The 15,573-nt window shown below is 37.3% G+C and overlaps 1 protein-coding gene across 1 annotated transcript in view; it reads right to left on the reverse strand.

Moving 5' to 3' along the window:
• Window positions 1–15,174, reverse strand: part of PLEK (pleckstrin) — a 70,901-nt gene extending 55,727 nt beyond the window's left edge. The window contains exon 1 of the mRNA XM_035272403.3: window positions 15,077–15,174. Coding sequence (XP_035128294.1) covers window positions 15,077–15,079 — 3 coding nt within the window. The 5' untranslated portion in view covers window positions 15,080–15,174. The remainder of the gene's footprint in view (window positions 1–15,076) is intronic.
• Window positions 15,175–15,573: the final 399 nt, after the last annotated feature.

Below are 15,573 nucleotides of genomic sequence, written 5' to 3' on the forward strand. Positions count from 1 at the left end.
TTAGAGAGTGAGATTTTTCCAAATTACAAAAACCAATCTGTCCTGTCACAGACTCCTTCTAAAATGAACCTGGATCACCATGGTAACAGCAGAGGCAGGCAGGCAGTAAGGGAGGAACTCATAGTTTGTCACAGCTACAAAAAAGCAGGTGAAAAGCAAAAGTCAGATCCATCCCTTAGGATTCACTCTAAAATGCTCTTCAGTAAATGCCCTTAAGAGTGCAAATTCCATCTCTTCTCAACCCCCCCCGTACTCCTCTATAGAGTTATATTTATAGAGCACCTAATCTGTGCATCCCAGGAAGGTATCATTATCTCCATTTTGCAGAAGGGTAAATTGAGGCATAAAGAGGCTAAGAACCTCTGTAAAATCTAATAAATGTCAAAGCTGGGATTGAAACCCATGTCCATCTAGTACCAAGGCTTATGTTCTCTCATCTCTGATCCTATGGTAGCATTTGCAAGTACTCATTCAGAAATTATTCATAGAAATCCTTGTGTCACTACTAATAAAATAAATACAATGCACGATATAATAAAGGCAAAGGTAAACATAAAAATTAAGTGTATGCATTTAGAGGTCCAGAATGTTTTAAGAACTCATATTTAATTCTCTCTCAAATTTCCACCAAATAATAACTTAATATTAGAATATGGTTATAAGGGAAAGATCTCTTTCCATTATGATGGAAAGGCATGGATCCAAGACACATAAACAAGGAATGGGCCCAACAAACAATATTCTAGGACATTAGCTGGGCGCAGTTGCTCACGCCTGTAATCCCAGCACTTTGAGAGGCCGAGGCAGGCAAATCACCTGAGGTCAGGAGTTCAAGATCAGCCTGACTGACATGGTGAAACTCAATCTCTACTAAAAATACAAACATTAGCCTGGTGTGGTGGCAAGTCCCTGTAATCCCAGCTAATCAGGAGGCTGAGGCAGGAGAATCGCTTGAGCCTGGGAGGCCGAGGTTGCAGTGAGCCAAGACTGTTCCACTGAACCAAGACTGTTCCACTGAACTCCAGCCTGGGCAACAGAGCAAGACTCCATATAAAAAAAAAACATATATATATATGTATGTATATATTCCATGTATATATTTATGTCCATGTATGTATTTATACATATATATATTTTATATATATATATGTATATATTCCAGGACATTAATCTACCTGACCTAATCATAAGGATAAATAAAAATCATACTATTCAGCTCAAGTTTTCTCAAATAACTCCTCAAATGAGCAGTACAATGTCAATTAGTCAAAATTCTTTTGACTATAACAAATCTTTTAATTTACAATGTTTAAATGTGGTAGAGAAATGCATATTTATCATCTCATACTGGTTTCTAGGGGAGATGCTTTTGTTTGTTGCTATTATTCAAGGATTTGTTTGCTTAGGGATTTTTTTGTTTTGTTGAACATAAAATTGCTATCTTCAGTATAGTTGCCTTGAGTATCAGAGAAACTAAGCATGTCTTTTTTTCTTACCAGTCAACACAGATCACTGTAAACTTCACCTCTGGTTGCCAGAATGTAGGAGGGCAGGGGTGGGGGGTTGTCCCCACACACCAAGCAATCCTTCAGCAGACACCAGCTAGTGTCCCATAATTTAATTCAACTCTGACACTATCTGCCTGAGAGTCAGATCCCACAAATTAAGGGCTCATTCCCACAAGACTGCACCCCACTTCACAGGCCAATCACAAGTCTAGTTATCCACAATTTCTGTCCAATTTGGCTACAAATTCGGGATTCCAAGTTGCACCTCCTCCTCGGGTTCGATTAATTTTTTAGAATGGCTCACAGAACTCAGGGAAACACTTACATTTATAGGTATATCATATAGGATATCACAAAAGATTCAAATGAACAGCCAGGTGGAAGAGATGCATAGGGCAGGGTATATGGGAAGGGGAGTGGAGCATCCAGACCCTCTCTGGGCATGGCACCCTCTAGGCACCTCCACCCGCTTAGCTCCAAACCCAATCATTTAGAGATTTTTATGGAAGCTTCATGACACAGGCGTGATCAATCATTAACTCAATCTCTAGCCTCTTTCTCCTTCCTGGAGAGTAGGGGAAGAGGGTTAAAAATTCCAAGTGTCTAATCATGGCTTGATCCTTCTGGTGACCACCCCCAACATCCAGGAGCCCACTAAGAGTTAGCTTACTAGAACAAAAGATGTTTCTATCACCCAGGAAATTCCAATGGACTTAGGAGCTCTATGTCAGACACGATTGTTACTCTGGAACTTGCAAAGGTCTTAGAAGCTCTGTGCCAGAAACTGGGGATAAAAATCAAAATGTATATTTCTTATTAAAAATCACAATATGATATCTTATCATACTTAAAGACAGAAATTCAAGGAGCTGTGGAAAAAACAATATGGCTAGGAGGCTGCCGCTACAGGATATTCACCACGAACTACCACTGCGGCTGATGATTTTTTTTTTTTTTGAGACGGGGTCTGACTCTGTCACCCAGACTAGAGTGCACTGGCATGATCATAGCTCACTGCAGCCTCTACCTCCTGGACTCAAGCAATCCTCCTGCCTCAGCCTCCCTACTAACTGGGACCACAGGTGTGCACTACCATGCCCAGCTAATTTTTGTAATTTTTCTAGAGACAATGTTTCACCTCGTTGCCCAGGCTGGTCTCGAACACCTGGGATCAAGTGATCTGCCGACCTCAGCCTCCCAACGTGCTGAGATTAAAAGAGTGAGCCACCATGCCTGGCTTAATGAATTCTAACTATGTTTTAGCCTTTATATCATTTATTCAAGATTTAAATTCCTAGAAAATATCCATGCCTTACATCATACACAAAAATTAACTAAAAATGAATAATAGCTCTAAATATAAACATTAAAACTAGAAAACTTGCAGAAGAAATAGGAAAAAATCATTGCAACCTTAGGTTAGCAAAGGTTTGTCAGATACAACAAACTCATGATCAATAAGAAAGACAAACTAAAATGCTGAAATCCTTCAAAATGAACAACTTCTGCTCATTGAAAAGCATCATCAAGAAGAAAAAACAAGGCATAAATTGGGAGAAAATAGCTGCAAATCACATTCTGTGTTGAATCTAGAATATATGAAGAACTCTCAAAACTATATAATAAAACACAAACAACCCAGTACAAAACTGGGCAAAATAAATTAAACAAACACATTATGTAGATTGTATGATGCCTCTCCATCTCCAGGGATGTCCACATCTTAACCCTGGAACTTGTGAAGCTGTTATCATTCAAAAAGGCCTTTGTAAATGTAACTAAGTTAAGGATCTTGAGACAGTGATTATCCAGGTGGGTCTAATGTAGTCATGAGTGTTCTCATCAAAGAGAGGAAGGAGGGTCAAGGTCAGGAAAAGGCAATGTGATGATGGAAGCAGAAAGGGATGGGAAGATAATATGCTGCTGACTCATTCCATCAGCCAAAGAATGCAGGTGGCCTCTGGAGGCTAGAAAAAGGCAAAGAAATTGATTTTCACTTCAAGCCTTTAGAATGAACACAGCCCTGCCAACACTTTGTTTTAGGACTTCCAACCTCCAAACTGTATGATACTACATTTATGTTTTTTTGAGCCACTAACTCTGTGGTTATTTGTTACAGCAGCAATGGGAAACGAGTAAATACTACACCAAAGAAGATATATATGTTACAAAATAAGCACACGCAAAGATGTTCAACATTGTTAGTCATTAGAAAAATGCAAATTAAAGCTATGAGATTCCATTGCACATCTACTAGCATAGCTAAAATTTTTAAACTGATAATGCCAAGTACTGGTGAGGATGTATTTGAGATTTCCACAATTGGAAATCTCATATATTGCTGGTTAAAATATGAAATGGCACAGAAATTTTAAGAAATAATTTGGTAATTTCTTATAAACATGTACTTATCACATTACCCAAGAATTCCATAATTTACTTATCATTCCACTTAAATAATAAGTAAAGCTAACTTGAATTCTATGAATAAACATGAATGTTTAGAGTGCCTTTATTTATAATTGTCCAAAACTGAAAACAATTCAAATGGTAATTCAATTGGTAAATGATATATCCACACTATGGAATACTATCCAGCAATAAAAAAGGTACGCACTAACATAGATGACTCTCAATTGCATTATGCAAAGTGAAAAAGCCTCAAAGGCTCATGCTGTATGATTCCACTTATATGACATTCTGGATGAGAAAAAATATAAAGACAGTAAAAATGTCTATGGTTATTTGGACCTGAGAATAGGGGAAACATTTGACTACAAGGCATGAATGAGTGTATTTGGGGAGGTGATAGAGATGGTCTATATCTCAACTGTGGTAGTAGTTATATAACCACATGTGTTTGTTAAAACTCACTGTTGAGTATCTCACTGCAGTATATTTTACTGTTTAAAAATTATACTTTATTTTTTAGTGGAGGGAAGTGAGATTAAAACCAATTCTGAATGTGTATAGATCTAAATGTGAAAGGGAAAACGAAAGCTTTAATGAATAAATATGGGGAAAGATATTTAAGAACTTAGGTTAAGCAAAAAGAAATATATAAAATTAAGAAATAAAATTATATTAACATTAGGAACTTCTGTTTATCAAAATACATCACTGGGGAGAATGAAAATACAAGTTACAGAGTGGGAACAGGTAGTGGGAATATATTTAGCCAACAAAGGAATCATATCCAGAATATGCAAATAATTCTTACAAATAAATAAGAAAAGATAGACTTTTTAATTTGCAAAAGACACAAACAGGTACTTTTTACAAAACAGAATATTTTAAAGTCCCACTAAATTTATGGGGGAAACAATCCCATTAGTCCCTATAGAAATGTAATTTAAAAACTAGACATAAAACCACAGTGAAATACCATTACTCACCCACCAAAATGGCTAACATTTCAAAGATTAGCAATCACAAATGTTGACAACAATGTTGAGGAACTGGAAATTCTTGTACACTGATGGGGAGGTGTACAAGATTAGCAAAACAATTTTGGAAAGCTATTTGGCAATATTTGCTAAAGTTGAACATTTGCAAATGCACCCATATGTTCACCAGAAGAAGAAAAAAAACCTGTATAGAGTTCATCACTGTAGTCTTTGTACTAACTAAAAGGTAGAAACAGCTTACTTTCCCTCAACAGTAAATAAATATACCAAATAAATCATGGTATTGTTATTCAACGAAAAGGCTAATAACATGCATGGACAGACAGCTGCCAAATACGGCAACAGGAATGAATCTCACAAATACACTTATCAAAAGAAGCCAGACAAAAGAATTCACGGATTTCATTCACACAAAGTTCAAAAACAGGAAAAACTAATTCATGATGTTAGACATCAGGTTGGTGGTTATTTTGGGGAAGGAATACGTGAGTAATGATTAGGGGAGTTTGGGGGACACTATTTTATTTCTTGATGTTAGTGATACTTACATAGTGAGAATTCATCAGCCTATACCCTTACAATTTTTTTATTCTTTGGATGCATTGTATATTTCAATATAAAAGCCAAAAATAATTCTAAGGGAATCCTTAAAGACATAGAAATATTGAGAAATATTGTGTTTTAAAATACGCGGTGGCTCACGCCTGTAAACCCAGCACTTTGGGAGGCCGAGGTGGGTGGATCATGAGGTCAAGAGATCAAGACCATCCTGGTCAACATGGTGAAACCCCGTCTCTACTAAAAATACAAAAATTAGCTGGGCATGGTGGCGCATGCCTGTAATCCCAGCTACTCAGGAGGCTGAGGCAGGAAAATTGCCTGATCCCAGGAGGCGGAGGTTGTGGTGAGCCAAGATCGTGCCATTGCACTCCAGCCTGGGTCAAGAGTGAAACTCTGTCTCAAAATAAATAAATAAATAAAATACTACCTTAAGGCCAGGTGCGGTGGCTCATGCTTCTAATCCCAGCTCTTTGGGAGGCTGAGGTGGGTGGATCACCTGAGGTCAGGAGTTCAAGACCAGCATTGCCAAAATGGTGACACCCTGTCTCTCCTAAAAATAAATAAATAAATAAAATAGCCGGGCATGGTGACATGCTCCTGTAATCCCAGCTACTTGGGAGGCTGAGGCAGGAGAATCTTGAACCTGGGAGGCAAGGGTTGCAGTGAGCCGAGATCATGTCATTGCACGCCAGTCTGGGCAACAGAATGAAATTCTGTCTCAAAAAAATGAAAAATAAAAATAATGAAAATTAAAACACTGCCTTAAAACAATATGTAGAGGATGGTCTTACTCTTGTTGTTTTGCATGGTTCATCATTTTTACCTTGTTTTCATGGGAAAAAAACTGTTCCCTTACAACCTCCCCCCACCCCCTGGCAAATATAAACATACTCCTTTGGTCCGGGTGCCTGCCCTTGTCACATTCCATGTATTCATGGGATTTCCTAATACAGTGCTCCATGCCCACTAATAAGCACCTTTCCTGGGATTTTACATCTGGAGTGTAGCCATTCAGGAACAAAGGTTGTTTAAAGATAAAACAACCCTAGGAGGGGTCCTAGGGAGATTGTCTTTGATTTCTGTTGCTGACAGCAGAGGGCCACCAGGGTTCCTGTGTATTCTGTGGCCTGAGCGTTCTGCTTGATTTGCACAAACCTCTGTAGTATTCTTCTAATAAATACTTTTCTGGTGGGGGTCACCTGTGATCCCAGCTACTCAGGAGGCTGAGGCAGAAGAATTGCTTTAACCCAGGAGGTGGAGGATGTGATGAGCCAAGATTGTGCCACTGTACTCCAGCCTGGGCAACAGAGCGAAACTCCAGCTTAAAATATGTATATATATATACACTTAAAATATATATACTTAAAATATACTTTAAGTATATATATATATATATATACATAATTTATATATATATATACTTTTTATTGCTTAGGTAAGTCAGAGTCAATTTTCCTTACTGGCAACCAAATAACAATAATACAGTTGGGGCATGGCAGTAGGATATAGAATTATAGAATCAGATAATATACAATAAGATTTTTAAAGTAACAGTTGCTTTTCTTTCACTTTCCTTGACTATATTTCCTACAACAAAAAATCAATATGCATTATTTTTATAATATGAAAGGATAATAAATCTATTTTTACAAGCAAAATTAGAGACAGAGATGGCAACAGGCATCTAGAATGAGGTAGTTACCCCAGATGAGCCCTTAGTGTATATCTGACTTTTCTGGAATTTTTATAAATATCTCCTCACACTCTTTAGATTGTCTTTTCTCTCCTTCATGGCGTCTTTGATGAACAAGCATTCTTAATTGTAGCACAATCCATTTTAATAATTTTTTCTACTTTTTGATTGGGTTTTTTTGGGATTGTTGGGTTTTTTTGTTTTTGTTTTTATTTTTTTGAGAGGCAGCTCTGATATGTTGCCTACTGATGGATTGTGGTCAGATAAGAACAACATAATCGTCCTCTTTGGTGGGAGTGTAGGTCCCTGTATGGCTTTTTTCTTTGCTTTTATCATGTAATGCATATACAGTGTAGGGCATAAAATGTGTAGTTTAAAGAAAAATGGTGAAATGAATATGTGTGTAACCACTCAAGTCAAGAAACAGAATAGTTCCAGCGTCCCAGAAACCCCATGTGCCTCTCTCCGTATATCCCTCCTTCACTCACTCCTAGGGATTATAGCTATCTTGATTGCATGATAATCATTTTCTTGATTTCCTTTATCATTTATGTGCACATATAAACACACAAATGAAAGTATACTCTAACCGGTATAATAATTTACTTGTTTTTGAAATATATGGGATCCTATTATTTTTATTCTTGAAGATCTTCTTTCTTTTGTTTAGTATTGAGAGATGCATTCATATTATTACATGTAGGTCTAGTTGGTTCGTTTTCATTAATGCATGGTATTCTATTACCCATAATGTATCCATTCTACTGCTGGTGGATAGTTGATTCTTTCCCCAGCTCTATAAAGTTATTTGGAAATGAGTCACTGCTACCTGGTCTCATTGAATTTTAAATTATTTTTCATAGCTACCTTAGCATATTTTATAGTCTCATGACCGAGCTCATCTTTGGTGCTTCATCTTTTATTGCTTTAAGCATTTCATCCAAAGCTATTTTATATTTCCTATCTTGTGTTCCAGTAACTGACGTCATTAATGGTCTAAGTGCATTGCTTATTTTTTTGTGTGTGAAATCTTATTCTTTTTTCTTCCATATGGTTTTGGTGATCTTTGATGACGAGCTGATATTTTGTTGACATTTATCTGTTGAAAAATGTATAGGCTTAAATTAAGAATTATTCCTCCAGAGATGATTTTTATTCACTTTGTCAAGGAGTTGGGAGCTGTTAACAAACCTGCAAACACTTTTAATCTATATTTGCAGCATCTGGGGTTTCAAACTTGTCCCTTCCCCCAACTTCCCTCATCTTACCACTGGGCATCAGCTGAGTTATGAACTGCAGGACTGATCTCTTAGTTTTGTTTGCCCCCTCTTCAACTCTGCCTTCTCAGAGGCACTCAAGACTCACTGGATGTCTGTTGTTATTGTTGTTGTTGTTTTCCTTTGGAAAGCTTCCTGTTTTCTGTGATACAAGCAACATCATAAAAATTAGGTTTTGTGTTGGTTCAAGTTGTTTGGTAAGAGGAGAGCTCTTTAAGGCTGTGTGGTTCACCATCGTGTCAAAAGCAGAAGTCCCAAGAGAATATCTTTTGGTAGGTTGGTAAGGCATTAAAGGCCTCGTTTAAGAACAATAAATGAAAATTATTCTACTAACTAAACCATACTTTTTTTTATTGAGTAAGGTAGGCAAAACCTTGAATCTCCTTAGTTGAGGACAAGAGGTGAACTTGGATCAGAGAGGATGTATGGAAATTTGAGGATGTGAAAGAAGTTAAAAGAGATAACTGGAAAGAAGAGCAAATTCAACTGGATCAGTTTGACTAAATTTCTGCTGTTCAGTGAGGAATGTGTGCAAACTAACCACAAATATATCCACTCGTTAAGAATAATGTTGTGAATTGGATCTATGTTGGAAGAAGTGATGCTTTTAGGTAAGTGAAAGGAAGAGCTGGGATTTCCCTATATTAGGTTGATACCTAAAGAATGAAATTTATCTGGCCTTATTATTTTGGTATCTTGCATAGATATCTTCATTATGTTATGATTTACTCTGAGTCTCTTAGTTTTTATACCATACTAATATAAAAATCCATTTGAAGAACATTTTGTCTTTTGTAAAACCACATTTCAAGATAATAGCCATTAAGTTACTCTATGTACCTTACACAAGAGCCCACACATGTACAAGATTTCTCCTTAAATACAGTGCCAGGAAAACCCTCGTCTCTTTAGCAAAATATGTTTTCTTCTTTTCGTCAAACTAAATAACCCATATGTTTCCTGTTTCAACTTTCCTCCTTAACTCCCGGAAACCTTAGAGCTAAATTCAGGCTCAATTGTGGTAATCAACAAATCCCAGGTACCCGGTTGTGTGTCTGTCTTTGATCCTTGTAAAAGTAGCTTTATTATACATTCATTTGATATTATGAAAATAATACATATTCATTATTCATTGTAGAAAATACAACAAGAAAAATTTTAGAAAGTAACTGTTACTGTTAAAATCTTAGTATGTATTCTCTGATTATACTGCACCCTGACCCCAACTCTACTGTAATTATTTGACTGCCAGAAAGGAAAATTGGCTCTGAATTACTAAACAATAAAAGTATTTATTAGAAGAATACTGAGCTCGATAGAATAGTGTGTGCCTGTAGTTCCAGCTACTTGGGAGGCTGGAGGATCACTTGAGCTGGGGAGTTGGAGTCCAGTCTGGGCAACATAGTGAAACCTCATCTCCAAAAATGAAAGAAAGAAAGAAACAAAGAAACAAAGAGAAGGAGAGAGAGAAAGAAGAAAGAAAGGAAGGAAGGATGGATATTGGAAAGCTGGCATTATTCAAATAGAATGCCCAGACCTCAGAATGCACAGGAACCTTGATGACCCACAGCTCCCAGCTCCCCTCATGAAAATCATAGACAATCTCCTTACAACCCTATCAATGGCTGACTCATCTCCATACTACATTTTTCCCTGAGTGACAGCCAGCACAAACACTGTATTCAGCATTTCCACTAAGACCACATGAAATAGGGCAAGGCCAGACAGTACAAATGAGTAAGAATGGTTCTGCCACCATAATAGTGGGGTGAATAAAAGGGGATATTTCAAACCCCCTCTCTGAGCTGGGAAACATCTTGGGTTTGTCATATGCCTATTTCTTTCTTCTTCCTTTCTGGTCATGACCAGGGTTAATGAATTTATGTTGCTTCAAGAAAGTACTGAGGGGCTCATTGTCTTGGTGGATTTCCTGAGTGAGCCTCAGTTGCTGAGGACTGTAGCTGTCTGTTGCTTCCACTGTTCTTCCTGCCCTCATCCCACCAAAAATGGCTGGGTCTTCAGAGAAAGGAAAACAAAGAGTTCACAATGAGCAGAGGCCATGATACCTCTAAGTTCATTACACATAATTACAGCAAGATCCAGGTTGATTATATTTATTTTAAAGATTAATAGTAGATGCATCTGTTCTATACTCTTAACAAGTGGCACATAACAGGAAATATGTATGGTATGTATCTAATGCAACATTTCTCAATACTTACGGGAACAGTAATTGATGGAACACTAGTGCCCTCAGTGAAAATTAACATCAGTTTGGAGGAAAGAGTTTTGGCAGTTGAAAAACATTTAGAAAACATTGCATACTAAATTATATTTTCAAAAATTTAGTATAAATATATATTTGGCAAATATATATTTAATTTAAAATATAATTTAGTATAATTTTTGGAAATATAATTTAGTATGTTTACCATATCAAACTAAAGCCTTTAGAAAGTTCTAGTGTTGTGCGTGTGTGTGTGTGTGTGTACACATACATATGTATATTCACATATATGTTAATATTTTTAAATTTTGGATTTCCTACTATTACTTGACCACAGATCATTTGTCATGGAACATCTAATAATTCTTTTAAGATCAATAAAAAGATCTGTTTAAATAGTTCTGTTTAAGTAGTTTATAAAACATTGGTTTAATATTTTAGAGATACTTAATATTACAAAATGTGTCCAAAATTTGAATGTGTTTCAATAAAACTTTATTTGTGGACACTGAAACTTGAACCATGTAGTTTTCCCATGTCATTAGTATAGTTATTGCTTTGACTTTTAACCAAGCATTTAAAAATGTGAGGCCAGCTGTGGTGGCTAGACAAGGTGCAGTGGCTTACACCTGTAATCCCAGCACTTTGGGAGGCCAAGGCAGGTGATCGCTTGAGCTCAGGAGTTTGAGACTAGCCTGGGCAACATGGCAAAACCCAGTCTCTACCAAAAATGCAAAAAAATGAGCCAGATGTGGTGGTGTGCATGTGGTCCCAGCTGCTTGTGGGGCTGAAGTCGAAGCAAAAATTGCTTGAACCTGGGAGGCAGAGGTTGCAGTGAGCTGAGATGGTGCCACTGCACTCCAGCCTGAGTGACAGAGTGAGACTCCATATCAACAAACAAATAAATAAATAAATAAAGTGTGAAACTATTCTTATTTCATGGGCCATCCAAAAATAGGCAGCCTTATTTGGCCCAAAGGCTATAGTTGGCTGACCCCTGTTTTGAGTATTTGTAGAGTGATGATCGCATACACACACACACACACACACACACACACACAATGCTATTTATTCAAACCAAAATATGTCTATTCTCTTGGGCTTTCCTAGTAATATTATGGATTTGACCTGGCATTTCTGAGGAAGAACAATCTTAGTGAATGCTTTTGTGCCTGTGGTACCCAGGCTCCAAATTGGCCCCCAACAATCCCTGCTTGCTGGTCATCAGTGTAGTCCCTTGCATAGTCAGTCCTCTCCCACATTGCAACAGCCTACAGTAGAAATGGTAACATGCCACTTCTGAGATGAGCTTCTAAAGACTGCAGCTTCTGTCGTGAGTGCATGCTCTTCCTCTCTTTCCAACTCTGCCATGTCATGTGGTAAGGCCCACATGGCAAAAAACTAAAGACTCCAGCCAACAAACAGAGAGAAACTGAGACCTGCCATCACCTATGTGAGTGAACTTGGAAGCAGATGCACCAGCCCCAGTGGAGCCTTCAGAAACTGCCATCCCAGCTAACAGCCTAAATGCAACTTCATGAAAGACCCTGAGCCAAAATCACCCAACTGAACGCCCCTGGACTCTTGAACACCCAGAAATTGTAGGATAATAAATGTTTGTTGTTTTAAGCTGCTAAGTTATGGGGCCACTTTTTATGCATCCATAGCTAATGGTGCCTATGTTAGAACATGATCTATTGGATTCCTAACTATTGGCAAATTGCTAATCTCAAGAGCCTTCTACTCCACCTCATAGTCCAGTCCCTTGTCTGGACACCCAGTCTGTGAACACTGCTGTATCAGACATTCCCTGAAACTGAATCTTTGGAGTGTCTATGTGTAACCTATGGAACTAGCAAAGGAAGAGGGGGGAATTCCCTGCACATTATTTTCCATAAAACACTGGTCAGATTTTCTGAATCTTGTAATACAATAGCATCATTTCCCTCAAGAAAAAAAAGTAAGTTTATTCACTGCTTCCTAACCTATTTATGTAACTGCCCATACTCTCCTTATTCACACTTTTCAGTATGTTCTCAAACATTAGTTTTAGGCCAGCTCCAGTAGCAAGACCAGGTGCAGTGGCTTACACCTGTAATCCACAGATAACAGTGCATAAAGTGCAATAACAGTATATTGCACTTCACTTTAAGTGACAATTTGATCTTTAGGAATTGTGCTTTGTTTTCCGACCAGTTCTCTGATTTTCCTCTAGAGTACACAGTCTATTCCACTGTTTATTACTTCTTACTTGTCATATTATAAGTTCTGTGATTATTCAAGAATGACATTTTATAAAACATAAGGCAGGACAAGCAAGAAAATAGTCACTCTGCCAAGCTAACCACATGATCTCAACAGCAGCTTAAAGCCAGACCAGTCATCATTAGTAGGAAATCTGATTATATTTTGTAATTTAAGGGCATTGGGGTTTCTTAATGTCAACAAATACCTCCCATACATTTAGACAAGTGATGGGGATTGTGTATGCTACTTCAGCGTGAGGGGGTTCCAGGCACCTAAGCATGTGGCCACACATGTGGATGTCGGGAGAAGAGGTTGGATATGGGAAGTGGGAATATCCAGATTCCCTAACTTCCCTTATTCAGTTTGTTTCTTAGTTAATCACAGGACTCTACATGTAGAACAAACTTCAAGAGACTGTTAAAAACTCCCATCTTGTCTTTGAACACCATAACTATGTCTTCTGTAAGATTAGACAGGGTTACAGTTAATTGACTAATACAATAAGGGTTATCAGTGATGGTGGGTTTGGCAGGCACTGTGCAGAGTTCAAGCACTGGAGTTGGACCATCTCAGCTCAAATCCCACCTCTGTCATTTATTACTGTTTTTATTTTTAATTTTGTCTTCCTAGAATCTTCACTGGTTCCTTCCTTGGGAGATAGTACCCCCTTTTATAGATCCATGATTCTCCCCTTCTACCCATTTGGTTCTAAAGTTTCTAGTTCTGGTTATTCCTGAGGTCCAGCTGATCCTTTCCGTCTCTTGTGTATTGCTTCATCAATTCTTTCTTTTGTCACATAATACACCCACGTAATCATCCCCTAAGCTAGTTAGAATTGAATTTTTATATTTGAAACCACTTGCAAAAGAATACTGACTAATTCAGCTGTGCTAGGTTTTGTGACCTAAATAAAAGAAGAGGAAATGATAGTCTGATTGAAACATAAGACACACATAGAAGAAAAAATAAGAGAATCATGTAAGATAGTATATAAATATAATTGTTAGAGTAATTAATTACTAATTATCTGGTGGTATACTAACTGGTTTGCAACATAATTGCATTTAAAAAGCAATATTGCATCTGTGGAAAAATATTAAAATTGCTATAACACCTGCAATATTTTAAAACATCTGTTAGTTAACACCATCTGTTAAGCACTAAACCCCTCACCAATCACATACAACCTACTGTGCCACAGCCTGACATTCGGCCACTGTTCTCTAGAAATCTAAGCTATATGCTGCTGTTGAACATCTAAAAGTTTATGTGTCATTAAAATAACCTTAGTAATCAAAATGTTAGCATCTTAACAATGTTTGAAATACTTAAACATATTTGAAATATTTGGACAATTAGTAAAATGGGGGAGAGGCACACATTAAGCAACCTGAATCACTGTCATTTGCATTTGAGTTAAAAAAAAAAGTGAAAGCATTATGGAAAACTGTTTTTCTTGGAAAAGAAAAGGATGTAACAGATTGGATCCATTGCAGGAGACTCAGGAAATGGCCCTTGTTTGATTTGACCTACACTAAACAAAAAATATTTGCAGCCTTAAGAACAGAAGATAACTTTAATGTATTATTTTGCTCAGTAACCATATTCATACAATATCATTAGTTTTTCAGAGAACACACTGAAGAAAATGGCAGTGACTGGTGGCTTGGTCCAATACATGGAAACCTTGTTTGCAAAGACTGACAAATGACAGCTTTGTGAAGTTGCTCAGTGTGAAAATGGGAAATGATGGTGTTGGAGAAGCAGAGAGCAAAAATAAAATTGAGATCAATATTTCAGACCATGGCTGGAAAATACAGAACTTAAAAAGACAGTTTGTTCATTGGCACATTCTTATGACATAGACTTCACTATATTATTTGAAAACCAAAGAAAACTTTGCTATTTTTTTGGTTGAGCAATTTTTGTAACATTTTGCGTTCCTAAAGGTAGCTGTATCATTTTTACCTTTGAAAAAAATCTACACAATGAAAATATACCCTAAATATTAGGTATATTATAAATATTATATTTATTTTATACTGGGTATTTTACTAATTCTATTTTTATCATGAATTTGGATTATCCAGGCCACCTTCTCTTCTCCCAGTCCCCCAAGACCCCCAGTATTTTGATTAATTGAAAGTTGCCCATACCATGATTGCTGTAGGACTTCAAAGGAAGTGAGCATTGTTGGGGGCTGGTCCAGTCAGTGATAGCTTCAAAGAGAAGGAAGAACTTGACTTGGGCCTTGGTGAAGGAGAAAATGACAAATAATCTTGAATAATTAATGTATCTGTTCATTCACTGAACCAATATTAGGCACCCCTATGCACTGGGATCACTTCTAAGTGCTGAGAATATAGTTATAAACAGAATAGAATCTCTGTCTTAAAACTATTTTTATACACTGGGGTTGCAGAGGGAGGCAGGGGTGGGGAGCACAATATACAAGTAGGCAAGTTTCTTTTGTAATTACAGTTGGTGACAAGTGCTCTGAAGAAAAATAAAGGGAGTGAGGACCTGGAGTGTGATACAGGTAGAGAAATACTCACAATAGACTGTAAGGGGAAGAGTGGGAGAGGGATGGACAGCAGGATGCCATGTGCAGTGTTCTGCATGGGAGTGATAGTGGCCTGCACCACCGTGGTAA

The sequence above is a fragment of the Callithrix jacchus genome, chromosome 14 (assembly GCF_049354715.1).
Source record: "Callithrix jacchus isolate 240 chromosome 14, calJac240_pri, whole genome shotgun sequence".
Lineage (NCBI taxonomy): Eukaryota > Metazoa > Chordata > Mammalia > Primates > Cebidae > Callithrix > Callithrix jacchus.